General features: G+C 51.6%; 2 protein-coding genes across 6 annotated transcripts; one reads left to right on the top strand and one right to left on the bottom strand.

Moving 5' to 3' along the window:
• On the bottom strand, nt 1–17,584 carry TMEM143 (transmembrane protein 143). Of its 3 annotated transcripts, XM_019752634.2 has the most exons (8): nt 17,271–17,576; nt 16,709–16,916; nt 15,696–15,800; nt 8,961–9,155; nt 8,105–8,232; nt 6,876–7,155; nt 1,724–1,913; nt 1–1,075 (listed from the first exon to the last, which is right to left on the bottom strand). In XM_019752634.2, exons 1-8 carry the CDS (start codon nt 17,378–17,380, stop codon nt 867–869), a joined length of 1,425 nt encoding a protein of 474 aa, XP_019608193.2. In that variant the 5' UTR covers nt 17,381–17,576; the 3' UTR covers nt 1–866. The 3 variants fall into 3 exon arrangements, with proteins under 3 accessions (XP_019608193.2, XP_019608194.2, XP_074172269.1); XM_019752635.2 differs by lacking the exon at nt 16,709–16,916 and having other exon boundaries at nt 17,271–17,580; XM_074316168.1 differs by lacking the exons at nt 1–1,075; nt 1,724–1,913 and adding an exon at nt 3,591–4,586 and having other exon boundaries at nt 17,271–17,584.
• On the top strand, nt 17,460–26,082 carry SYNGR4 (synaptogyrin 4). Of its 3 annotated transcripts, none has more exons than XM_074316169.1 (5): nt 17,460–17,655; nt 18,669–18,853; nt 23,983–24,220; nt 25,320–25,459; nt 25,771–26,082. In XM_074316169.1, the coding sequence occupies exons 1-5, from the start codon at nt 17,487–17,489 to the stop codon at nt 26,002–26,004; spliced, it is 966 nt and encodes a 321-aa protein (XP_074172270.1). In that variant the 5' UTR covers nt 17,460–17,486; the 3' UTR covers nt 26,005–26,082. The 3 variants fall into 3 exon arrangements, with proteins under 3 accessions (XP_074172270.1, XP_074172271.1, XP_019608149.2); XM_074316170.1 differs by lacking the exon at nt 17,460–17,655 and adding an exon at nt 17,755–17,802; XM_019752590.2 differs by lacking the exon at nt 17,460–17,655 and adding an exon at nt 17,781–17,914.
• The last annotated feature ends 445 nt before the right edge of the window (nt 26,083–26,527 follow it).

The raw sequence follows: 26,527 nt of genomic DNA, 5'->3' as shown, positions 1-26,527 counted from the left end.
TTTATTAACCATGATTTATTCCTTTGGGAGAGGGGAGTGGGGAATTGATAGCCCAATAAATATTGCACAGGCCACTGCTGGAGGGAAGATCCAGACCGAGGTAGTTTCTGTAGAAAGGATAAGGGACCTGGGCAGGAAAGGCACTGGAGGTTGTTGGGGCCTAAGTGAAAGTGCGTCTTGGGATGAGAATGGTCTCTGGTTCCTCCTGGCCCACAACTTCCTTCCTGGCAAAAGGCTCCCAACCCCTTCAGCCTGAACAAGCTGATCAGTAGTTGACCAGATGGCCTGACTTACATGCAGCTGTAATTGATAATGTTTCCCTTAGAAATTCTGATTAGTTGCTTCTATGCAGCGACAACTGGCTACCTAAAGTTGAGAATGCAGAAATTCATTGGCAGTTTGCCAGAGAGCAGGGCTAACCGGCTTTCATTGGCTGCAAGCTGGAGCTCTGCCTTGGTGAACATGATGGGCAGTTTGCCCGGAGCAGGCTAAAAAGACAATGATATATAGCCTCAGGAGAGCAAAATTTAACAACTGTGCCAGGTGGTTGGTAGCGTTGAACAGCTCTGATTGGCTGACACTCCCTCCTCAGCCAAACCACGTTTGGGTGTTCAGCGGGGGTGGGGCTCAGAAATGGAAATAAAGCAAAACCAAACAGCTTTGACTGGCTAGCTGTTCAAAAGGGGTGGGGCTAGCAAACGTAGGCTGTCTTGATAGGCGGCTTTATGAATACGCTATAATGTGATTGCTCGTCATTGGAAATTGAGGAGCTGCAAAGCATAGCCGTGATTGACAGCTTGTCATGGACAAGGCGGAGTTTAGTTCCTAACCAGGTGGCTGGGTGGGGCTGGGTTGAGAGGTTTCTGTCAGGGGTTGTCATTCCTGGGTGCGGCCTGGGGCAAAGAAACTGTAGCCAACGACTCTAGTTTGGGGAACCCGGGGGGCGGGTACATCCCGTTGCTGGAGGTCAGGGCTTGCAGGTGACCCAGAGCCCGAGCTCCGTTGAAGGCCACGTCACAGCCTGACTGGGCCAGGAGCCAGTTCTCCACCTCCGACTGGAGCCACTGAGAGGTCTCTGCAGGGGGAGAGGCAGGTGTTGTGAAGTCAGAGGGCCCAGGAAGGACTGGGAGGGGGCAAGGCAAGGAATATGAGGGGCCTGGGTTTGGGAGAAGCCTAGGGGTATAATGAGGCTGGGAGGGGAATGGGAAAAAGGCTGGGAGGCTCGGCTCTGGGGTTCTCATCTGGGGACAAGCCAGAGATGGGTGGAGGCTCCTGTTGGGAAGGGACGATCTGGGGCTTATACAGGGAAGGGACAAGGGTCTCTTGTAGGGAAAGTGGGCTCACATATTGGAAGGAGCAGGCAGGGAGTGGGGCATCAAGAGGGGCATGCCACAACAGGAGTCTGTCTGATCCAAGACCCCTACTGAGGCTGAGGTCAGGAAAGGGAGACCACCGCAGGAAAAAACCGCTTCTACCAAGATCGTAAGCTGGGTTCAGGGGTCCCTGAAGCTGAGAGCCGGGGTCACCTTGGAAATCGGTCGGGTTCACAGTGGGAGCAGGGAGTTGGGGGCAGGCAGCACGGGGATGCTATCTTACTGGGGCAGGGCCATTTGGGACTAAGAGGAGTCTCAACCCTGTAGTAACAGTGTAGAGTGGGTTCTGGGTGAGGCCACGTCAGAATCAGGCCAAGATGGGTGGGTGGGGTCCCAGGGCCAGGTCCTACCTTCCGGCCCACTGTGCTTGCCCAAGGGCCTACGGGCCAGGAAGCTGTGCGCCAGCAGCGCTTCCTTCGTATGCTCGTCATGCGCACGCAGAGCCAGGGCGCTGAGCAGCTCCGAGTTGTTGGATGTGCTGCGGTAGTAGAGCATGTGCGCCAGCTCCAGTGCCTGCACGCTGCGCCGCTGTCCGAACATCTGCAGGCCGAAGAGCTGCAGCTTGGCGACCAGGAGGGGCAGGGTCGTGCACGGACCCCATACACACGTTTCCCTGGTCACTCACACCAGTGTGGCCCTTCCCACGGAATCTGGGGCCCTCCCCAGACCTCTGGTTCTGATCTCCAGGCCCAGGGCCCAGCTATTTGTATTTTTAACCCACACGCTCTCGCCCCAGTGACTCCAAGGCCACCAACAATATTTTGCAACTGCTGTGCTGGTTTGCTCATCTGAGCCACACATTAATGTATTTTGTTCAAGGATTTCCAGACGATACGAGGGTTAGCCTTATTACTTCTTGTTACAATGACTTTTTTTAAAAGTCTTTATCTTTTAGACACATACTAACATATTTGCAAGTGATATGTCTAGGATTTGCTTTAAAATAATCCAGTGGTGAGAGAGCTAGGTGTTTAGGTGGAACCTAATTGACTATTGCTAACTGTAGACGCTGAATGCAAGGCTACATGGGAGCTCATCATACTATTCTATTTCTGCATTTGTTTGAACTTTTCAATAATAAAAATGGTTTAAAATATTAAATTGTAAAGAAAAGTGTTAAACAACAAATATTCCAAAAGCAGCCTTGAGGATAGACGACGGGAGGGGCCTGGCACAGAGGCCCTGCATGGCCTGGTCCCTAAGGATTCCTCCCACTCACATCCCACTCCTCCCCTCTGAATGCAGCCCATGTTGGACGAACCAATTAACCCTGAGCATCACCCTGTGCACACCCCACTCTCAGGTCTCTGGGCCTTGGAACGAGCCCAGCTGTCTGCTCGCTGCCGCATTCCCCACCGTTGGCCCTCTCCCGGCCTCGACCTCTCTCCCCATACTCGGTGTCCCTAAGGAGGGAAATTAGAGCCTACCAGTGTCCCCTGGGGCTCATACTAAATCCTTTGCCCGGATTCCTCCTTACATTCACAAAATGGGTTCAAAAGGAGCCTCGAGGCCTGGGAACCAGTTCCAACTCTGCCCCCTACCGGCCATGAATAGGTTTCTAAGACCTAGTCCTTGGGTAGGGCCAAGGCGCTAAGGAGGGAGATGACACGAAGTGTTCAGGAAGTCAATATACGGTTAACGAAACCCTTGGCACAGAGCCTGGCATGACAAGCAGTTAAATATTAGCTACTGCTGAACATTCGTCCACACTCCGGCCTTTTAAATACAAGTATCTTCGGCCCTTAGAGTGTTGGTGAACTGCCTCTGAAGTCAGTACACGCCTGCAAAAACACTGAAATGACCTGCACAGTACCAATGACATGGCTGTGTGTGGAGTGTGGACTGTGCTCTCTTCTTACACGCTCAGCACAGCAGGTTTATGTCCCTACGTTGGAACGAATCGCCATTTCTATGCTGAAGGCAAGATTCAGAAATTGCATGCGTTAGGAACCATCTGGTATGAAAATACATTGAGTTTTCTGGCTGTTTCTGCCAAGCTGACAGCAATGAGTTCTCATAGGTTAAAGGAGCAGGTCGTGCCACTCCCACACACACAGATGAGATCAGACCTCCCTGGAGTGGGCTCACCGCCTGCCACCTGCATATTCCCTTCAGCACTCGCCACAGCCCACACTGAGTGCAGGGTCTCCCCTCACCTAATCCCCCCGCCCCCGCCCACTCCTCCCTCCTCCCCTGGGGTTCATATCTGGGGCAACCCCATCGCTTACCCAGTCACAGGTCACACCTCTGGCACCGTCCTCGCCCCCTCCTTACCAGCCTGTCAGTCCTCAGCCCCATCCTCCTGCCCTGACTCTCTCTGCCCTGTGCCTCCTCTCTAACCTACCTAGCTCATCACTCGAGCCTCATCCCCGGCTCAGTCTCCCTGCTCCAGTCTGTCCTCTCACAGCCCCCGAGCTGACACTGCTCCGCCCCTGCTCAGAATCCTCCCATGGCTCCCCAGTGCCCTCAGAGTGTCTGAGCAACTTGGCCTGACACAGAGGCCCTGCATGGCCTGGTCCCTAAGGATTCCTCCCACTCACATCCCACTCCTCCCCTCTGAATGCAGCCCATGTTGAACGAACCAATTAACCCTGAACATCACCCTGTGCACACCCCACTCTCAGGTCTCTGGGCCTTGGAACGAGCCCAGCCATCTCTGGCCCATTCTTGAAAAATACTACCTCATAGTCAAGGTTCAGGATGGACATCACTTCCCACCGATAAGCAGCTGTGTCCTCAGATTCCAAAAGTGCTCACTGTGAACTTCATTAGGCATGTGGAGGTCTTTCTGTGTCCCCCACACCATTCCCTCCAGGACAGGACCACCCTGATGTGTCTCAGGGGTGCCAGCTCATCAACCTTCTCAGTGCTGGGCTAGGAGCCCACAGTGAACCAGGGTATGGTGGGAGTCCACAGGCACACCATCCCAGCCTGAGACATCCGGGAAGGCTTTCTGGAGCAGAGCCTCTGAGCTAAGGGTAAGGGGTGAGTGGGGTTGGTCAGCCCAATAAGGGGGGAAAGACATTTCAGTAGGAGGAACAGCATATGCAAAGGGAGGGAAGGGAAGGGCCGCAGAGGGAGGAGGCATTACCAGTACATTTTGGTGGCGCTGAAGCATAGAATTGTGTTGGCTGAGGCTGGAGAAGCAAGGGCTCTGATGCCAGGTTGTGAGCAGGAGAGGAGCAGGGCCAGTCTGGGACCATAAGGGCTGGGCTGTAGGGGACAAACTGGGAGGTTGGGAAGCGGGTCTGAGCTGGGGCTGGGACATAGCGGAGGAGATGGCACAGAGACTCAGAAGGACAGGCTGGGGACTGATGGATCGGATTGAGGGGCAGGGCGAGGGGCAACTTCCAAGGTTCTAGCCAGTGACTAGGGGACAGGCATGAATAGATGGAGAACCAGGAGAAGGAGTGTGTGTAGGGGAGACACTGCATTCCGCCTGGCCGGGTTGGCGGCTCCAGGCTGAACACTGAGCACAGTCTAGGAGATGGAGGAGAGTTGCTTGTGGAAACCGCAGAAGTGGATGAGGTTCTTGAGAGCCAAGAAAGAGGGTTGCGCATCCTACAGCAAGACCAGCCTCCCAGCTGTCTGATCTGAGCACATGTCCCAACACAGGAACTCGGGAGGAGAAAGGGGTTTGGGGAATATGGATGCTTAGCTCAGTGTGGATGCTGTGTGTGTGCAAAGGGCATGGGTGTGTCCAGAGAGCAGGTGGGGACCGGTGTTTGGGGTCAGGGAGAGGTATCTGAGAGGAGATCTAGGGGTGAGGGAACCGGAGGGAACAAGTTTGCACAGGGAGGGGCAGGTGGACTGAGGCTGGGGGGGGCACATTTAAGGCTGAGAGGCTCAGCCTGGGGCATGGAAAAATGTTGAATGGATGCACTAAATTAACTAGTGAACTGGGTTTTCAACTGGGCCCTTCAGAGCCAGAGGGTCGTGCACTCCCTCCATACTTACAACCCTTCCACAGCTCCTACTGTCCTGAGGAGAAAGCCCACAGCCCCTACCTTGGCGTGCAAGGCCCTTGCCACCCACCCTCTGGGGCCTCACTTCTCCACCCCGCATCCCGGATCCCAGCCCTGTGATCCCAGCCCCCTTGCCCAAAACCTTCTCCAACAGGCTCAATCCTCCCCTTCCTCAGCTTTCATCAATCCCACATGACCCCTGGTTCTGGGCAGGAATTGCTCCCTGCACTCTTCCCCAGCCCTTTTTCCTCTCAGCCAGCACAGTCTGGCTGTTATCTGCGGAATTTATTGCCAGCCTTCCTAAGAGCCCGTTGGGATGGCTGAAAACAGCTTGAAAACCAATGAACCAGTGAGTGAATGATTGGGTACAACAGACGCCTCACGCCAGCCCACACCCCGGGGCCAGTGCCAACCCTGGGGATGATGAGTTCAAGGCAGCCCCTCCAGGCCAACTCAGCCTTGAAACAGGGCACACGGCTGGGTCAGCAAGGCACAAGTTGGGTGTCAGCCCTCACCTGTCCCCTCGGCCACGAATCCTTGGATGGTGAACAACCTGCACAACTGTATGAAGCGGCCCCACACGCACATGTCGCAGAATCAGGAAAGCAGCTTGTTAAAAACAGCTTCCTGGGCCCCAGTCCCAGAGTTTCCAATTCAGTCCATTTGGGCGGGAGCCTAGGAGGCTGCATTTATAAAACAGTTCCCCTGATGATAATGACACCTGGCCAGGATGGGGAAGCCCAGACTCAGGGCACAGTAGCCCAGGTAGTAATGATAATAATAATGGCAATAGCTAATACTCATATAGTACCATCCGTATTACGTGTCAGGCTCTGTTCTCAGCATCATATGTGTATTAATTCATTTAAAGTCCATAACAACCCTATGAATTAGGTCATATTGTCATCTCCACTTTCCAGATGCGGGAGCTGAGGCACCAAGAAGTTAAATGGCTTGTTCAAGGTTGCACAGTTAGAAGACAGTGAGCTAGATTCTAATGCAGGCTATGGTTCTAAAACACACATCCCTCACCCCGTCACTAAGTGCCTCTCAAAGCAGGAGCTCAGTGAGTGGCTGTGAACACTCAAGTAGCACCTACCACTTGCCAGGCACAGTGCAGAGCTCTTTGGGGATTCACTCATTTAATTCTCACAATAGTGAGGCAGGTCTCATTATTAGCCCCATTTTCCAGATGACGACAATGAAACACAGAGAGATTAAGAAACCCACTCCTACACACACACACACACAAAACCCCACCCAAGATTGTATTGAGTAAATAAGGTAGAGAAGGAAGACAACAAGGGAGGGATGGATGGAAGAAGGGAAGCCAGAAGGGAAGGTAGGAAGAAGAAAGCAAGAAAATAGAAGAAGGGAGGAAGGGAGCCAGGCAAAGTAGGAAGGACAAAGGAAAGGAATAAAACACAGCATGAAGCAGGAATAATGCATGAAATAAAGAAAAAAATAGGGTAGCCTGACCTTCTGGCTGAACACCAAGAAGCAGGGACCCATGAGGCATGGTGTGTGGCCTACTTACCTTGGAGGCCCGCAGGCCCATGAAGGCAGCAAAGAGCAGCAGCAGCAGGGAGGTGGCCATCTTGAGGTCTGTGAGCACCACCATGCCCACGTTGACGAAGAACGCCACGCCCGAGACCACAAGTGTGACATTGAGCAGGGCACGCTGCAGGGTGGGCGTGCGCACCTTCAGCTCAGGCAGCAGCTGCTCCAGGCCCTCCAACGGTATGTCCTTGAAGCTCTTCAGCACCAGGTGCCCCCGTTTCGTTCGGGCCGCTAGCACGACCCGCTTAAAGTATCTCCTGACGGATAGAGACAGAGAGGCCAGGGTGGTCAGGACTGCCCCAGGGAGCCCCCTCTAATCCCAGGACACTCTCTTTTGGCTCTGCAGTCACACAGTCATTTTAAAAGCTACTTAACAATGGTGGGAGGAAAATCAGAAATAGGCTAAGTGCCCAACAATATGGGATCAGTTATATAATGCAATCCCCTACTGTTGGACACAGGTTGCTTCTGATTTTCTATACTTGATAAAAGAGAGCTGAATAAAATTCTTTTGTTTCGTTAATTTGCAAATTCAAATTCTACATATATTTTAGAGTGTCTGCTAGGTGCCAGGAAGTGCTATGAAGCTCTGGAGAGATAACAAAATGAGTCAGTCACTGCCTCTGTGAAGCTTATAGTGCAGTGTGAGAGACAGATAATTAAACGCACACTCTGCAAGTATAAATATCTCCTTGGAATGGATTCCTGGAAGTGGAATTACTGGTTTAAGGAATATAAGGGGCTCTTTGTCTTTGATTTTTGTTTTGTTTTGTTTTTGGACTCGTGACTACATTTGATAAATTAATTTCCAGAAAGATTGGTAATTGACAGGCCCACTGGCCGACAATGATAAGATCTGGCTCTCCTCACCCTACTCTGAATTTGAATATCCTCTGTTAAAAATATAATATTCATCAGAATCCCAGCAGCGCCACTTTTTCAGAATGTGGCCTTCCTTCTCTGAGCCTCAGTTTTCCTTATTTGGAAAATGGGGAGAAGTGTCCCTACCCTTTGTCTTCCCCTGGGAATTACAGTTCTTACTTTCCCTTGGGAAGAAAAGGTAGCATTTGGATGATTCACCTCTCCCCCTTTCTTGACTTCCCATGCAGGCCCCAGATACCGAAATCCAGACACTGACCTGTCAGTCCCCTCTCGACTCTAACCTTGCTCCCTCTCGCTGCACCTGGAGAACAAAGGCCACCTCACCTCTCTGCGGGGGGAGACTTGAAGAAGCCACGCTTGGAGCCCACGGTTGACTTACGGGGCATCACCCCAACTCGCTGGCCCAGGGCCCAGAACTGTATGTAGATATACTGATCCAAATTTATTGTCACCTGTTAAGGGGGACAAAGGATGCAGAGGCAGCTGAGCACGGGCTGGGGTGTGGGTGCAGAATACTAAAATTAGGTGTCTTTCCTCCCAGTGATTTGGCCCCCTCTCCCAGGCTTATCATCACCCAGTGTCTGGGCAGGGCAACCATGTATGGTTGTTCATGTCGTATACTGCACAAGGGCACACCATCTAAGATGGCCCATTCACATGATAGTCATCTGTACTACCATATTTCCTAGAATCGATGATGCCACTGATTTTAAGACACTCCATTATTTTATGAAGCAACTAAAAGAGAAAACATATTGCCAATTAAACTATGTCACACCACCATTCACAAGTCATATCCTAATTTCAGAGACAATAAGAAATGACTTTAGGAAAAAAGTACATCTTAAAATCACAAAAATGTGGAACTTTGGAAGATTTTAGTAATTTTATTATAATTTTGTTCACTTTAAGGATAAGCATTTTGTATTATTTATTATTACAATTATCTGGCAGATGACAATAAGTCTCTAATCCTAAGAAGATCCATATATTATACTTTTCCAACAGATGGCAGTGAGGTGACCTGAGAAAGAGGTGCTTTTTTCTGATTTACCAAAGGCACCACATGGGCTAGTGCCTGGTGTTCAGGACTATAACTCCCAGCAACCTCTGCCTCCCAAAGGTCCACCCCCACCCCAAGGCCTCCTGGGAGTGTTGATTTTCCTTTAGAAGACAGTACCTGCACCTCATCCTGAGGGTGGTGGACCACCAGAGCGTAGGCCAGGGTGTCCTCAGAAAGTGGGGAGAAGTTGGCCTGAGCCAGCAGGGGCTCCAGAGCTCGAAGCACCTCCTGCTCATTGGACAGACGCTGAGGGTCTGTTAGCGAAGGCTGGTCAAGGGTCTCCCTGTCAGGGTTGATGGGGTCATACAAAGCCTGAGGAAAGAATCAGAGAGGAAAATCAGCCTAGGTCATAGCATGAGGGATCGTGGGTACACTTCAGGATGTTCCTGGCCCCATCCTTTAAATGATGGGTACCCTGGGGCTTAATTCTGGGCCCTCTTCCCTTTTCTTTCTTCAAATTTTCTCTAAATTGCCTCACCATTCCCATGCCTTGCAGATAACTACCCATCCATATCTCCAGTCCGGACCTCTCCTACAAGTCCCAAACCTAATATCCAGTTTCGGTCTATAAGCTTCCATTCTCCCTTCTCTCATAGTAATAGGACACAGGCTGCCCTGAGAGACTACATTTCCCAGCCTCCCTTGAGGTGAGGTGTGGCCAGGAGACGAAGGTTTCATCCACAGAATGTAAATAGAAGTGATGGGTACACCTTCCCCCTCACTTCTTGCTCCACTGGACCTTTCACTCTTTCCTTGTTCTGCCAGCTTAGAACACTTTTCTACCCATGACCCAGTCTTGACCACACAGAGATGAAGACAATGCCCTAAGGGAGGCAACAAGATCAAAGGAACCTGGGTCCCAGCATAATCTCATGTGGAACAGGGCCAACTATGTCCCCTGGCCCACTTACCACAGGTATATTAAGGGAAAGATAAATTATTCCCCACCTCCTTTAAATCATCATGTTGTGGGGTCTACTTGTTACAGCAGCTAAGCCTCTATACTAACTAATACAAACTCCCTACTTGACTTTTTGGATATCACCGTCACCTCAGATCCAACATGTCAAGCTCACAGATCACAGCCCCACATCTCCAACCTTCCAAGAAAACCACCATTCTGGATTTCCTGTCTCAAACCGACTCTCCTCAACCATCCCTGGCCTCTCCCTTGACTGCCAGACTCATATTTGATGATCTCTTTGACATCTCCAATTGGACGTCTAATGGTACCTCGTATCTAACATGGTCCAAGGAAGATGCTTCATTTCTCCCCCTTCCCATCTTCTCCTTTCAGGAAATGGCACCACCATCCATTTCAGAGGCTCTGATCAGAAACCTTAGAGGCATCCTGAGTCCTTTCTTATCACCCCCATATCCAGTCCTCTAGCAAGTTCACCGGCTAAATCTCTGAATTGCTCTTGACTCCATCTTCCCCTCCATCTCCACTGCTACCTTCTCATCTAAGCCACCTTGGCCTTTCCTCTAACCAATTGCACTGGGGTTTTGTTCTGCCTGCTTCTACTCTCACCACCTCCAACCAGTCTTCACACGGCTGTCACAAAGAGCTTATTTAGATTATAAACAGATCCCACATCCTATCCCTCCAATGGCTTCCTACTGCAATAAATTCCAGAATCTTCCCACAACCTTCAAAGTCCCTAAAGAACTAGCCTCTGCCTTGCCCACCTCACCTTATGTACCCACTCACCTAAAACATTGTTGAATGAATGAAAGAATGAGCTTCCAGTTGCCTGGCCTATTTTGCTCATGGAGAGATTGAGTTTCAAGATGACGGATGACTGTCCCTGAGCAAAGAACAAACCTCAGAGGGAAATCACCCCATAAACAAGCCCATAAACCCGCCCTCTGTGTCTCTCTCAGGAGAGGCAGCCTTAAGGAACAATGTGGTCAGGCCAGGTGTGGCTTTGAATTAGTGGAAGGAAAGAGGGGAGGGTACTCTAAGTGGGAGGAATGACCTGGGCAAGGGTTTGGAAGTGGGAAAGCCCAGGGACTCAGCAATAACTGAGCAAAAAGACAGGTGACACAGGGGAGAGTCAAATCCAGTTAATCCTCTTCTGAACTAACTCCCAGGGCTGGGGAGTGCTGGCCAAGGACAGCACCTGAGGCCAAAATGAAGGCCTGTGCCCGAGTCCTTCAGCCCTCGCTGACAGAGCAGGTCCCATAGGCCACAAGAGACTCATGGAGTGACCTTGAGAAATTCCATTTTCAGGTACGAGCTGCACTTTGAGAGTGAGGGAATCTCAGAGCTGGAGGAGAGAGAAATCTGCATTCATCAAACGTCCACTGCGAGCCAGATTCTTTTCTGGGAACTTCACATCCACTCAGGGCTTCAAGCCAGAAACCTGGATGTTGCAAATGACCCGAGCTGCTCCCTCCCCTAGCAAAATAAATCCTGCAGATTCCATCTCCAAAACAGATCACCACTTCGGCCAGCTCTCTCCTCCCCATCATACCACCATCGCCTCTTCATGCCTGGATGAGTCCAACAGCCTTCTCAACGGTCTCCCCAAATCCCTTCCCACCCCTCCCCCATCAATCTGTTCTCTACACAGCTGCCAGGGAGATCTCATCAAACAGTAACAATACTAGTACTAAATGAGAAAGGCACACATTTATGTAGCACTTACTATGTGTCAGGCATTGTTTGAAGCAGGTTACATACACGTTCTCACAATGTGAGAATGGTACTATTGCTATCCTCATTTATAGATGTGGAAACTGAAGCACAGAGAGGTCAAGTAACTGTCCATTGTCACACAGCCAGGAAGTGGTATATCAGGAATTACACATCCAGCCATGTCACTCTCCTGCTAAAGCCCTTCCAGGGCTCCTAAAGCCCTCAGGAAGGACTGTGCTCCACACTGGGGCCTGCAAGCCCTCCCAGGGCCTGACACCACAATCCCTCTTGGTTGCTCTACACTAGCCACTTTGGCTTTCATTCCTCCAGGCACAGGGACTTTGCACATGTTGTTAGGAGACTCTCCCTGGTCCCCTCCCTGCCTCCTCCCCTTTCCACTACTCAAGTCCTACTCCTCCATTGTATTCCAGCTCCCTTATCACTCTCAAAAAGCCTTCCTCCACTCCCTAGGCTGAGCAGGGCTACCCTGTGTGGTTGGGCAGGGTGTGCATTATACAAAGGCGCCAGATCTAAGAGGTACCAATGTAGATGCTATAGACCTGTATATTTACAGGTCACCCTTTCCGATGGAAATAAAGGGTACAGAGCAGCATTATCCAGTAGAACTTCCTGCAATGATGGAAACATTTAGACCTACACCAATAGGTTGCCACTGGTCACAGGTGGCTACTGAGCACTTGAAACATGGTGAATGTGACTGGGGAATGGAATTAAAACTTTTTATTTCATTTCAATTCTTTAAAATTTAAACAGCCACACGTGGATAGGGCCTACACTGATTAGACAGTGCCAGGATAGGGCCTTCCCTGACCACCCTACCTAAAACTGCAAAACACCTCTGCTTTCTTTTTCTCTGTCATTAGGATTACTAGATTTAGGCTAAAATAAAATAAAATAAAACTGAAATAGAATAGAATAAAATAAAATAAAATACAAGACACCAAGTTAAATTTGATTTGCAGATAAACAAAAAATAATTTTTCAGTTTAAGTATGTCCCATGCAGTATTTGAGAATGATATTACATGGGCCATCACTATAGTCATAGCTTAACTGAAATTCAAATTTAACTGGATGTAGAGGGTTGAATAGTGTCCCCGAAAAACTTCGTGTCCCCTCAGAACCTCAGAATCTCATTTGGAAATAGGGTTTTTGCAGGTGTAATTAAGGTAAGGATCGAAATCATCCTGGATAAGGGTGAGCCCTCAATCCAATGGGGGTGTCCATATAAAAGACTGAAAAGGACACACAGAGGCACAGAGAAGGCAGCTGAAGATGGAAATGGAGATGGAGATAGGAGTGACGTGTCCACGGAACACCAAGGATTGCCAGCAGCCACCATTGCCAGGAGAGAGGCTTGAGATAGTCCCCTTCTCAGAGCATCCGGAAGAAACCACGTGCCCACACCTTGATTTCGGACTGCCGGTCTTCTGAACTCTGAGAGAATAAATTTCTGCTGTTTTAAGCCACCCAGTCCCTGGTAATTTGTTATGGCAGCAGTAGCAAATGAATAAACTAGGCATCCTATATTTACCTGGCAACCCTATCCTTAGAAGTCAGCATCTCTTAATATATTTTCCTTTTTTACCTTGTTGAGAGTCTGTCTCCCTCAGTAGAACGTGACCCCATGAGGCAGACACACACATCTGTCAGACTCACTGCTGTGTTGCAGGACCTGGAACCATTTGGGTGACACCGAAGGTGCTCAGTAAACATCTACTGAGCAAATTCATGAATAAGGGAAAGGAGGAGCAGAGAAAGGTCACTTTCCAAGGTCACCTCCATGGTTAGTGTACAACAAAGCCGCTAGTGAACCAGGGCTATTCTAATTCTTTTCCTGCCCCAGGCCACTTCCTCAAGGGACTTAGGTCGTCAGCAAATGGTACCCAGTATGTCACATCAGCCTCTGGTGCTTCCACTCAGCACCTTAGTTTAAAATCTCCTGCCTCAGTAGGAATATTCATCTTCCCCAATTATTCTTTCTACATTTCTATATATTGAAATGTTCATATAATAAAAAATTTTTAAATAACTTAAAAAAAAAACCCTGCCTCCATAGAGCATGGGTGTCCCAGGGGAGAATTTGGAGGCAGGTGGACAGGGGCGCCAATCCTGGCTCTGCCACCTGAGAACTGTGCAATTTTGGTCACCTCTGGGGCCCCCTCAGAGCCTCGGTTTCTGCCTCTGCAGATGTGGCTCATGGCAGCTGTATCTTGGTGCGTCAGGAAGGAGTCAATGAGCCCAGCACAGAGTGGCCTCTCAGCAACAAGGAGGGAGGAGCCCCTGTCCCTTGCTACTAATCAAAGCAAAGAGGGGCCCTGTAGGAGGGCGTGGCAGTGTGCAGTGAAGGGTTAACTCAGCAGACCTGTCTCAACCCTGAGCATTTCAAACAAAGGACTAGCCCCTACCTAGTTCCTGGGAGGGAACCTCTAAGCCTTTGGAATGTCCTGCCTGATAAAGAGTGTCTTGGCTTTCCTGGGGCCTTGGGACACATAGAGTAGCCTATGCTAACAAGGTGATTGATGGTGGGGGCCTTGGGCCATAAGGTAGCAGTCTGACCTCTGGAGGGGCTGGAGACTAAGTAACTACAGCAACCATGCAGGTGGTCAGCCAGGCCTAAGTGTCCAACCTCCAATAAAAAGCCTGTACAAAGCTTGGGTGAGCTTCCCTGGTTGGCAATACTCCCTGTGTTGTCACATATCGGTGCTGGGAGAATTAAGTGCTATTCATGTGACAATACTGAGAGAGGACAACTGGCAGCTCTCGCCTGGCCTCTCCTGGACCCTGCCCCATTGCCTTTTTTCTTTGCCGACTTTGATCCCTATCCTTTCACTGTAATAAACTACTACTGTAAGCATAACAGCTTTTCTGAGCTCTGGCAGTCCCTCTAGAAAAATCAATGAATCTGAAGGTGATTTTGGGACCCCCAACACAGGCAGGACCCTGAGAGGAGAATGCTGAGAATTTGGCTTCTGACACCACTCTCTCCTGGGGTTTCACTTCTCTCTCTGGCCGCTCCCTGCCCGTCCCCCTCCTGGGTTCCAGTTTCCCTTCCTGATCTCAAGGCCAGCACACCCCAGGGCTCAGCTAATTCCCCTCATGGTCCTGTTTAGCACCATTTAGATCCTCCCAGGATTGCTTCTCAGCCCAGACTCCTCCCTTGACCTCCAGACCCCATATTCAAGTCTATCTCTTTACCTGGCTGTCTGATGGGCAGCTCAAATTCCTAAGTCCAAAACTGAGCTCTGTCTTCCCCACAGATCAGCCTCCTGCCCTTGCCCCACCCTCCACATCTCAGTAAATGGCAGCTCCATCCTTCTGGAGGAGCAGGCCAGAACCACTGGAGGCACCCCTGACTCTTTCTCTCATGGCCCTGCATGCACAGCTGAATGCTGATGCCTTCCATTACCAGTATCTGACCACTTTTTACCACTTCCACTGCTATTTCTTTTGTAGGAGCTGCCATTACCTCTTGCCTGGACCAATATAATAGACTCTAATAGATCTCTGCCTCTGACAGTCTGTTCCCTACACAGCAGTTAAAAGGATCCTGTTAACACCTAAATCAGCTCCTGTCCCTCCGCTCTGAGTCTTCCTGTGGCTCCCAACTCACTTAGAGTAAAAGTAAAGTCCTCACCACAGGCCACAAGGCCAGGCACAATTTCCCCCACACTCTCTCTGCTCTCATCTCCCACCCGCGCTCCCTTGCTCACTCCTCTCCAGCTACAGTGGTCATTACAGTGGTCACATTTCAGGCCCTCTCTCACTTCAGGGCCTTTGCACTTGCTTTCCCTCTGCTTGGAACATCCTCCCCCAGACATATACCAGGCATGTTCCCTCTCTTCACTCACATCTTAGCTCACCTGTCACATTCTCATCAGAGACGCCTTCTCTGACCATCCTGTCTAAAAGAAGTCCCCATCTCATCCCTGTCTATCCTGCTTCAATCTCTGATTTATTGTTCTTCACAGCACTCACCACTCCTGGGTACCATATTTTATTTTATATTTATTTATTGTTTCCCCAACTGGAATGTTGGCTCCCAGAGGGCATGGCTTCATCCATCCTGTTCTCTGCTGTATCTGCAGGACTTAGAACCGGGCCAAGCTCTATACAGGTGCTCAGAGAAGTTCTGCTGAATGAATGGATTAGCAAACAAGCACGACAAGACTGGAGGGGCCCCGTCCTCACCTGCAGCCGGGCCAGGATGTGCTGGTAGTGGAACAAAGTGCAGAAGTCCACGTGGGCCGAGAACTCCTCCAAAGCCTCCTTCTCCGCAGGACTGGAGTGGAATTCCTGTTACCTCAGGAAGCAAAACTGCTCTTTAGGCCTCTTCCCTTTCCTCATGGGGAGGAATTCTGTCCCTGGCAGCTCATACAGACAGTCAGAGCTGTGGGAGTTTGATTTTTTTATTTTGTTTTGTAGAGGTGCTGGGCATTAATTTTATTGACAAAGAAACTGAGGTAGCCCAGTATAGTGAAAAACAGGTGGCTGAAAGAGCTAGAAGTTCAAGTTCCCACTTTGACACTTAACCAACATTCACACAATGCTTACTGTGTGCCAGGCATACTTACCAGCATGCTATCATTCCCCAGAGATACAAGGAGGTCAATGGAATTATAACCCCCATTTTTCAGAAGGGGAAACTGAGGCTCAAGGAAGTCACCTGCTGAGGGCCACAATGTCTAGATAAAGGGAAGCTGAGATTCCAATCCAGGCCTGTCTGACTCCAGAGCATACATATTTAACCAATTATTTATGCTTGTCACTTCCCTTGTCCTGCTTCAGTGACCTCATTTGTTGATGATTCAATAATACGTGGAAAATGCTTAGCCCAGTTCCATATAGGAAGAGATCAAACAATATAATTATAGCTTTGTAGGTATATTAATAATTATTATTAGGTAGTGGTAATAGTAATGATGAGGATTATTATGCCCATTGTGCAAAGGAAAAAACATGCCCCAGAGAGTGCTTGTTTAAGCCCCCAGAACAAGCTAGAATTGGGAACTGCAGCTACATCTGCATCTTAGAGGTCTTCCTACGTTATCACTCCGCGCCCACTTGGGACTACAATGGAAACCGGAACTACAACTCCCAGGAGGGGTCAGGGCAGCCTTCTACAGCATGTAGGGCCCTGCCGCCGCAAGGCCTAACGGGAGTCGTAGTCCCCAGGCTCTTGCACCCAGACGGACGGGCGGTACCTGTATCAGGAGACGGAGCAGCTGCTCCTTGGAGAATGGGATGAACCGCTCGCGGTACTGCTGGGCCCAGTCGCGGGGCTCCGTGGGGTTCCACATCTTGCGGTACACCCCCATCTTAGCCGCCAGCGACGACAGGGCCCGTACTTGGACCCTGGATCCCCAGACCCCCCGGGTCACGTGCAGCATGGCCAGCCCCTGTCCCGGGAGCCTAAACGAGGGAAATGACCATGGGTCAAAGGACATCTGGAAGAAAAGCGCCCTATCCCAACCTTCAGGCGCTGTCCCTACCCCTGGCGGAGCGCACAGGCCATCCGCCCACCTCGTATCCCTTCTTGCCCATCCCCTCCCACACTGCTCAGTTGATCTGGACCCCAAGGAAGGGTCAGAGGTCTTAGTTCCTGGGGCGTTTTGAGGACCCAGACACCCTTTAGTGGTACAACTGGTTTCTGCGGGGTCTAGGCGATGAAGTGGATTTTAGGAGCATAGAAGATGCACGGAAAGGCTACATAGAGGGTGCAGGGCCGCCCTCCCCCGGCCATGCAATCCTCCGCCCTTCCCTCACCTTAACCAACGCTCGACTGTCATTGAGCCTCCTGCGCATGTGCAGAAAGGCGTCCTGGGTCCTCGAGGATCGGCTTCAACCAGCAGTAAGAGGAATGCGCACAGACGCATGCGCAAAACCTGGGTCTCCGAGCACTTGTCCGTCTTCTAACGTCCCAACTGCGCACGCGCGATATGCCTGCCTTTCACCACCGTAGGCCTTGTTTGGGAGCAGCGCATGCGCAGCAGAAGTGTCTCTTTTTCCGCGTGCTTCAAAGGGAAGGGGGCAGAGCCGGCACGAGACTCCTGGGAGGACTGGGGCGGGACCGAACTCCCGCGCGCGGCAATCCAACGGCGGGCAGCCCAACGTCCGCTTTGGCCACGCCCCAGCTCGTGTCAGCTCCTGAGTAGGCGGGAAGAGAGGGGGCGGGATTTGGGCACATCCAATCAGCTGTGAAGGGATGAAAAGGCGGGAAAAAGCGGAAGCAAAAGAAGGCTCGGGGACACCAAGGACCAAGTGGGGAGGGTGGGCGGAAAGAAGAGCAATCCTCCAGGTGATGCAGACCGGGCCTCCAGAATAGGGGTGGCCCTTTGTCAGACAGCGCCCCCTACAAGCCCCACCACTCCCATTCCAAGTCCTGAAAGGGAAGACCGGATTCTAAGAAGGTAGCTTAGTGCGGGGGTGTATGGCCTTCTCATTTTGAGGGGACAGCTTAGTTCTCAGCCCATGTCCCCGCATATCTGAAGTCCAGACCCCCAACTTGAGGAAATACGCTTTTATGCAGATGAAACTGAATTCTGAGGGGAGACCTTTATTCTAAATAACCTCAAATCACAAGAACAGCCTAAAACATTCCCTGGGTTCTCCATTATGGGTGCTGTCACCCCAAACCTGAAGAGGATTCCCTTTGTTCAGACCTTCCAATGGTTCTGATCCAGCACCCCTAGTCCCTGGAAAATGCCACTTGTGTCTTCTTACAGGGAGAATGATCTTTAAAGGGGCACATCCAATGTCAGGGATGTGACCCCAATATCCCAGTCCTTTCTCCATGCTTTCTCCCTCCCTACCTGGGATCTCCTCACCCAGCACCTCTACCTCTAGTCCCCCAGCTGTCCCCTCACCTCATACCCCTACCTCTGGAATTCTCAGGAGCCCTCTTACACTGCACCCCAAATCATAGGACCCTCACTCAGCAGCCCTCTCATCCTGCACCCCCACCTCTGGGGCTCCCAGCAAGCCCTTCACTCCATTCCCGGACTCCTAAGAACCCTGATAAACCCCTCACCCCACACAACCCCGTTCCTGGGACACCCCAGCACCTCCCCATCCCATGCTCCCTATTCCTGGGACACCTGGCAGCCCCTTCACCCCACGCCAATGACTCTAACCACCCACTATCTGTCTTGACTTACCTTGCAGCACCCAAGCCCCAGGGTGTGCCTGGAGCCTCTGGACGGAGGCAGAGCATTCCGGCTCTTGCCCGCTGGAGCCCCGGAAGCAGAGTAGCCGCCATGCACATCCCCGAAAGCCTCCAGGACCTGGCTGACAGTGAAGCTGTGCAGTTTCTGAAGAGGCCAAAGACGATCCTGCGGATCTTCGCAGGGGTGAGGTCTTCCTGTGGCCCAGCTACCCCATGGGCGACAGAAAACAGGTCTCACCTCTTAGAGACAGTGCAGAGGGAATGGGGCCCCAAGAGGACAGATGGGGGAAAAGAAGCAAAAGGGAGATAATAACTGAAGTCACCTTTTTTAAAACTTTTATTTATTTTAAGTGTGTTTTTCCAGGACCCACCCAGCAGCTCCAAGTCAAGTAGTTGTTTCAATCTGGTTGTGGAGGGCGCAGCTCACAGTGGCCCCTGTGGGGATCGAACCGGCAATCTTGTTGTTAAGAGCACCGCACTCTAACCAACTGAGCTGACCAGCTGCCCCCTGAAGTCACCTTCTACTAAGCACCTACTATAGGCCCTATGCTATTCTAAGCACTTCTTACGCTCATAGGAAGAAACAACTCTTCAAAGTAGATGCTACGAACCCCATTTTTGAGATAAGAAAACTGAGGATCAGAGAAGTTAAATCATTTTTATAAGGCTGCACTGTCCAAGGAGGTAGCCATAAGCCACATGTGGCTATTTCAACTTAAACTAATTAAAATAAAATTTTCCATTCCTCCGTCATAGGGGCCACATTTCAGGTGCCCACCAGCCACGTGTTGTTGATGGCTCTCATATTGGACAGTGTGGATCAAGAACATTTCTATTAGGCAGAAAGTTCCATTAGTGTTGTCTGAAGTTACACAGTAAGTGGCAGGATTCAAATTGGCGTCTGTGAGGTGCCAGAGTCTGTTCACTTTCCATCTCAGACAAGGGACAAGGAGAGGAGCAGTGGCTGGAGCGGCTAGGAAGAAAGTAGTACACATAAGTGGAAAGATAATGTATAACATAGAACAAAGATACCAGGTGTGGGGTGATCACTATGCCAGGCGCTGTGCCAAGCAAGAGCTTTACGGGCATTTGTGTAATTATCACCAGATTCTCAAAGAGTCAAGACACGTGGGCTCAAATCCTCATTCAGCCCAGACTTTGCTGTGTGACCTTGGGCCAATCACTGTTCCTCTCTGGACGTCAGTACATGAGGGGTCAGAGCAGTGCTGTCAACATTGCTCTCCACTGACAGGAGAGCGATGACAGTTGGAAACTGAAGCCAAGGGAGATAATGAGACTTGATACGGGTCATGGGAGTAGGTGGGGTGCCCTGGATCGAACCCAGGGTCCTAATCCAGAGTATCTCCTCCCTACCCCTTCTGGAACCTGTGGTCAGAGGATCTAACAGGCCTGGCTTGGAATCCTGGCCTGGCCACATGCTGTCCACATAGGGTGACATACTCTACAGTTTGCCTGGGCCAGTCCTGACTGTAATTATCAGTAGCACCACCTTTCATTCTCAAAAGTACCCCCTTTTTGTTTGATAACTTACCAGGTCACCCTATGTCTATGTGACCTTGAGCAAGTGACTTGATTTCTCTGAACCTCTGTACCTACGTGTGAGGAGAGGACACTAATATCCTGTTCACAGGAAGGACTGTTGTGAAAATGAAACAAGTTAATGTCCCTAAACTGATTAGCATGGACCTGGCACGTGGTAAACTTTCCTTAAATAGCAATTATTATTGGGACAAATCATTACTTGTGAACGAGGAGAAAATTGGTTTTCCAGGGCCTAGCGTGATGGAGACTCGTGTCCACTGTCATTCTCACCCAGGGGAAGAGAGGAATTACGAGTTCCATGTCTTAGATCCAGGTCCCTCACTGGTGTTAGCTCTTCTGCTCCTCACCACGACTCCATGACATGGGCATTATTACCCCCGGTTGACCCAAGGGGAAACTGAAGCTCGCAGAGGTTGAGTGATTTGTCCAAGGACATCATGCAGCTGGTGAGCAAGTCAGAAACATCTGCGCACCTCCGAAGCTTTGGAAGGAAGGGCCGGTGGCAAGGAAGAAGGAGGCTCAGCTGGTGTGGACTGGTGTGAGGAAGGGGGAGGAAAGGGCGGCCGAACAATCGAACAATCATGCCAGACGGTTTGGTCACAGACTTTGCCCGCCGCCTGCATCCTCCCACCCTTCTCCCTCCCTCCCTCCCGAACTCTCCTCCTTCCCCCCTGGCCTGGCTCCTCAGTAGGGACTCTCTGGGCAGCTGGTGCACTTGTCCTCACCACCGCTTGCCAGCTGGTGCCTTAACTGATGAATCTTTGCTCCCTCCCTGGGGACAGGCCAGAGAGGACGTGGAAGGAGGTTTGGACTCAGGCTTCTGAGGGCTAGGATCCCTCCAGCCCAGCTGAGCCCCCTCCCCACATCTCCAGTGCCACAGCCCAAGATTTTCAGGGTCAGTGAACAGAGTCAGACAACTCACTGGCCTGGAAGTCAGGAGGGCTGGACCCCAATCCCTCTTCCCCACGGACTGACCTTGAGAGGATACTTCTCTGGGTGAATCATGAGAACTATCATTAAGGCTAAGTTCCCACCTCCGCATGCCCCCTCTTGGCAGCACAGAGACAGACTGGGAAACTGAGGCTTCAAGAAGTGAATGATTTTCCCAAGGCCACACAGCTGATGGAGTCAGCCATGTTCTGGCTCTTTCCACTCCACCATAATGGCTTCGATTTATCACCTGTGAAACAGAAATGAATTACTAGCATCTAGCACGTGGGGCTGGTGTGAGGCTTCAGGGAGATGATGCAGATACAATGAATACAGATGGGCTCAAAAATGATCGATGGGGCGTCCTGTCCTTGACCTGGCTCTGCCTCAGACCACCAGGGCAAGACGCTCACTTCCCTTCTGTGGACTCGGTTCTTCAGCTCCCAAACAGAATGGAGGCAAATACCCGTGGTTAATGCAAACATGCTGGTGAAAGAGAGGGACTCCTTAATGTCATCATCATCATCGTCATTATTATTATTTAAAGACAGTTAAGATAAAGGAGAGAGGAAGATCAGCAGAAGCTGAGGAGTTTAGGGGTCGATCCTTTGCCTCCCCCGTCCCCACTCCAAAGGGCAGGGCAAGAGCAAAGAAGAAAGGCCCAATGTCATTTATTCTTTCAACACATTTACTGAGGTCCAATCTGGTGCTAGATGCCAAGGAGAGAGAGAAGGGTCCCACGTGGACCCTGTCCAGGAGGGGTTCAAATTCTAGTGGATGCCCCTACCCCTCACCTTGCTCCTGTCCCCAACACTGCCACGTCAATCAATCCCCAAGTCCAATTTTACGTCCTCAATATCACTGGATTTCCCAGAGCCCAGACCTCAGCTCAGGCCTCAGCATTTCTAGCCTGGGCCTTCCCACCAATCTCTGACGATCTGTTGGCGTCTTGTCTTGCCCCCACCAATCCACCATGACCCTAGAGATTTGCTTTAATTCCCAGGTCTGACCCTGGCCATCCTCTGCTCAGAATCCCTCCATGCATGTAATTAAATCCAAGTAAGAAATTTCACTTTCCTGACTCTCAAGGCGGGGCCCCTCTGTCTAGTGGTCAAGGCCTCTGAGGGTCGGGCCCCACCCACTTTTCCAGCTTCTTCTCACACTAGATCCTGGATCCATGAGATTTCTCCCCATTGCTGAAGGAGCCCCGCTCTGCAGATCTGGCTTTAGCACACATGGTGCATCCTGCCTGGAATGCCCTTCTTTCTCTGTCTGCCTGGAAAACTCCATCTTTAAGTGCAGTTCAGATCTCACCCTGTTTCCTCCCGAATCCAGCCCCACAACTTTGGTTCCTGCTAAAACCTCAACTCTCTCCATGACCCCGGCCCCAGCCTCCTCCCTGGCCTCCCAGCCTCCAGTCTCACTCCCTCCAGTCCATCTCTACATGGCCCCAAACGGGCCTTCATACACCCAGAGCTGACCCTGCCCTGCCCCGCCTCACAGCCCTGCTATAGCTCCCTGTTGCCCTCCTGGCAACGTCCCCGTTCCTTAGCCTTTCTCACCCTGCAGCACTCCTTACAGGCATCACCTCATCCAGAAAGCCTCCCGGGACCAATGTCCACTGCCCAACGCATACGCAAGCCAGTTTCCTTCACATCTGACATAGACCTCACCACGCTGCCCTGGGACTGGGACAAATAATTGGGGCTTACAATTTCCACTGACTGGCATTGATAGGAACCCTGCCCTCAAGGTGTCTGGTCCAGCTGGAGGCAGTATAGGACGGGGTTAAAGCAGACTCGGGAGCCAGACAGTGCGGTTCAAATCCAGACACTGCCACTTACCAACTGATCGACCTCTCTGTGCCTCAGTTCCATGAGCTAAAAAACAGGGCCGTTTGTAGTGCCCACACCCTAGGGTGCTTGTAAGGATGTCGTGAGCTAGTGCTTGTGTAGTACCTCAGCGCCGTTCAGTACACACCATGGAAGACAAGCACAGATGTGGACAATTGTACTGTAATATGCTGCTTGCAGACACACAGACCAGAGGGACGGGGCTACCCTCTCAGTAAGGTTTATTTGCTTTTAAAAAAGTCCTGAGGCAAAAGGAAAAAAAAAAAACCCAAAATGTTCATTAGGTCCTGGGTGTTTGTTACATTTCTCTCCATCCTCTCCATGTTTTTGGACTATTTCACAAATTTATTTTTTTAAAAATAAATGGGAATTAGCTAAGCTGGGAGGAAGGAGGAAGTGGCAGGCGGAGGGTAGAGCTTGGAGGCAGAGAGAAGCATCATGATGGAAAATACTGAGCTCGTCATGTATACCAGGCACTGTGCTTAGCATTTTAATTGGTACCTGGGTTTGGTGATAGATACCAATTTGGGGTGGTAGAAGGGGAGCATGGGTGAGGCGGGGTGAGTGGGGAGAGCACAGACCATGCAGGGCCTCAAAGTCCGGCCTGAGGGGCTGGGATTCTGACCTGGGGACACTAGGAAGCCATGGGGGGCTGTGAGTAGGGTGTGGGGGGAAGGGCAAGGTGTGGAAGGACTCCTCTGGGACTGTGGGGGATGGGCTGAGAGGCTGAGACTGGAGGCAGGGAGGCCTGGGAAGAGGGTGGGGGGGTGAGGGGAGAAGGCCTGAGACATCATGGAGACGATGGAAGAGGGACAGGCTTGGAGGCTCTGAGGACCTGACAGGGAGGGAGGGGCCAGAACTGCCCACTGGATGTCAGCAGGACGGGGCCACAGATGGGGAGGATGAGTGGTTTGGGGAGACACTGAGCTGCTCTCCGGGCCCTGCGGATGCCCCTCCCGCACCACAGGTCTTCTCCCTCATCGTCTTCTCCTCCCTGCTGACCGACGGCTACCAGAACAAGACGGGCTCTTCGCAGCTCCACTGCGTGTTCAACAGCAACAACGTGGCCTGCAGCTTCGCCGTGGGGACCGGCCTCCTGGCCTTCTTCAGCTGCCTGACCTTCCTGGCCCTAGACGCCCACAAGAGCCGCATCGCCACCACCCGCTTCAAGACAGCCTTCCAGCTCCTGGACTTGATCCTGGCTGGTGAGTCCTGGGCACCCCCGCCCAGAGCTGCCCTGCTCTCACTCCCCCAGGACACCGCCCTTCGCCCCTCAGCCGGCCTCTGACCATCCTCCACGTGTGACCCAAAGCTCTGTCCCTCCCTTCTCACGGCTTGTCTACACCTGCAATTTCCTTTCTGGGGAATTATGATTCACCCTTTAGACTCAGTGCAAGGGTCACCTCTTCTGATCCCCAGGCCAATTCTAGAAGCCTCCCTTCTGCCCAGTTTTTTCCTTCCATTCACCTTTCTTCACCTCACATTTCTTGAAAAGCCTCCGGGTGTTAGGAGATGGGAGTTCAGAGCCCCAAGCCAGATAGACCTGGGTTCGAAATTTCAACTCTGGGACCCGCTGTGGGCTCACATGGGTCTCCTCCCCTCTCTGAGCTTCACTAGAATCTGGAATGAAAACCCCACCTTGCAGGGTTTTTCTGAGGATGAAATAAAAGAAAGGACACCTCTAGTAATATTGACCTTTACTGGGCACTTCCCGTGTATCATTTACTCAGAACCACCCAAGGTAAGCCCTGCTCATATTCCCGTATTACAGAGGAGGAAACTGAGGCTTAAGGAGGTTATGTCATTGGGCTGCTGAGTGGCAGATCCAGGCTTCCAGACAAAGTCTCGCCTCGGTTAGCCAAGCACCCTACATAGAGCCTGGCACTCAGTAAGGGCTAAATAAATGCTCATTTCTTTTCCTCACAACCAGGCCTCCTGTCTCTTATTCTGGACGACCTTATCCTCCCCCTCGCCCCTTCCTCCTTCTCTGCACAGGGCCAGTCCAGCGTCTCAGCGCTGGGAGGGCCCTCAAAAGGCATTGAGTCCAGCATTGTCCGAGAACTTTCTGTGACGGTGGGAATGTTCGGTGCCCACGCTCCCCGATATGGGCGCCGCAGGCCATATTTGGCCTCCGAGTACTCGAACTGTGGCCAGTATGACCATGGAGCTGAATTATTTTTAATTCAGTTTGAATTGATTGAAATGTAAATAGCCATGCATGTGGACAGCGTGGCTCCACTCCAGCGCCAGCGGTCCTCCCTGAGCCTGCTCTCCTCCCACCCCTCTTCTCTCCTGCAACCCCAGTCCTCTGGACAGGCACCTGGTTCGTGTGTTTCTGCTTCCTGGCCAACCAGCGGCAGCGTTCGCCACCCAAAGAGTTCCTCCTGGGGAGCAGCAGCACCAAGGCTGCCATCACCTTCGCTTTCTTCTCCATCTTCATCTGGGTGAGGATGAGCCTTCTATCCCCAGCACCCTCTGCAGAGCAGGGGCGGGAGGGCTAGAACAGGCTTGCTCTCACTCAGCTTCCCTGGGCCTCCACTAGCCCCTTCCGAGACTCCCAGGCAAATTGAAAAGAAGGCATCCCTTCCTCCGAGCAGACGCAGCCCAGCACCGGGCATCGTGCCGGGGCCCTTGTCTAGTGAGAGTGGGCACAGCCACACCCTGCATCTCCCTCCCAGGCCAGGCCCCAGCCCGGGTCCCTCTCCTCCCTTGTCCTATCCAAACCAGCCTCCAGCAGGCCCTTCTCTGCCCACAGATATTCCAGGCCTACCTGGCCCTCCAGGACCTCCAGAATGATGCTCCAGTCCCCTACAAGCGCTCCCTGGATGAGGGTGGCGTGGTGCTGACCACTCTGTCCCCCCCCTCTGCTGCCAGCCCCATCAACATGCCCAGCACTGGCCCCAACAATGTGAATTATGCCAGCTCTGCCCTGTCCCCTTATCTGACCGCTCCGAAGGCCCCCCGCCTCGTTATGATGCCTGACAGCTAGACAGCCTTATCCTCAGTAAAGACGTCCTCCTCCCTCCAGGAGGGTTTCTGAAAACAGCTCTGTCCTCTTGTCTGTTCCTCTCTGGTCTGTCAAGTCGCCCACGATGGGGAGAAATCCTACAGGGTCACCCCAGGGTCTCTGCAGTGGGTCCGTATCAGCTCCTGGACTCTCCATCTGGGAACCACCATGATAGTGGCACATTAGGCAGAGGTGGTGATAGGAAGGGACATGTCTTTTGGACCCGTTACACATCAAGCCCTTTGTCCTTCACACTAGCCAGGGGAGGGAGGCACGAGTCACCACCCTGTACAGTGAGGAAGCTCACATTCAAAGAGAGAGAATGCTCCCGCTTGTGGAGAGTGCTACGAACCTGGACCAACACGGGCCGGCCTGACACTGACGCTGAAGCCCAAGCCCTTTCACTCACCCCAGTTACAAGGGACCCAACTCAAAACCAAACTGTGTGAGGAGTCATTAAAGGAACGGGATGGCAAGTCCATGCCTGAGCTCAGGGAGATCCCTG

This window comes from Rhinolophus sinicus, linkage group LG11 (assembly GCF_036562045.2).
Source record: "Rhinolophus sinicus isolate RSC01 linkage group LG11, ASM3656204v1, whole genome shotgun sequence".
Classification (NCBI taxonomy): Eukaryota; Metazoa; Chordata; class Mammalia; order Chiroptera; family Rhinolophidae; genus Rhinolophus; species Rhinolophus sinicus.
The sequence above is the reverse complement of the archived record's forward strand: the minus strand, read 5'-3'. Positions and strand labels throughout refer to the sequence as shown.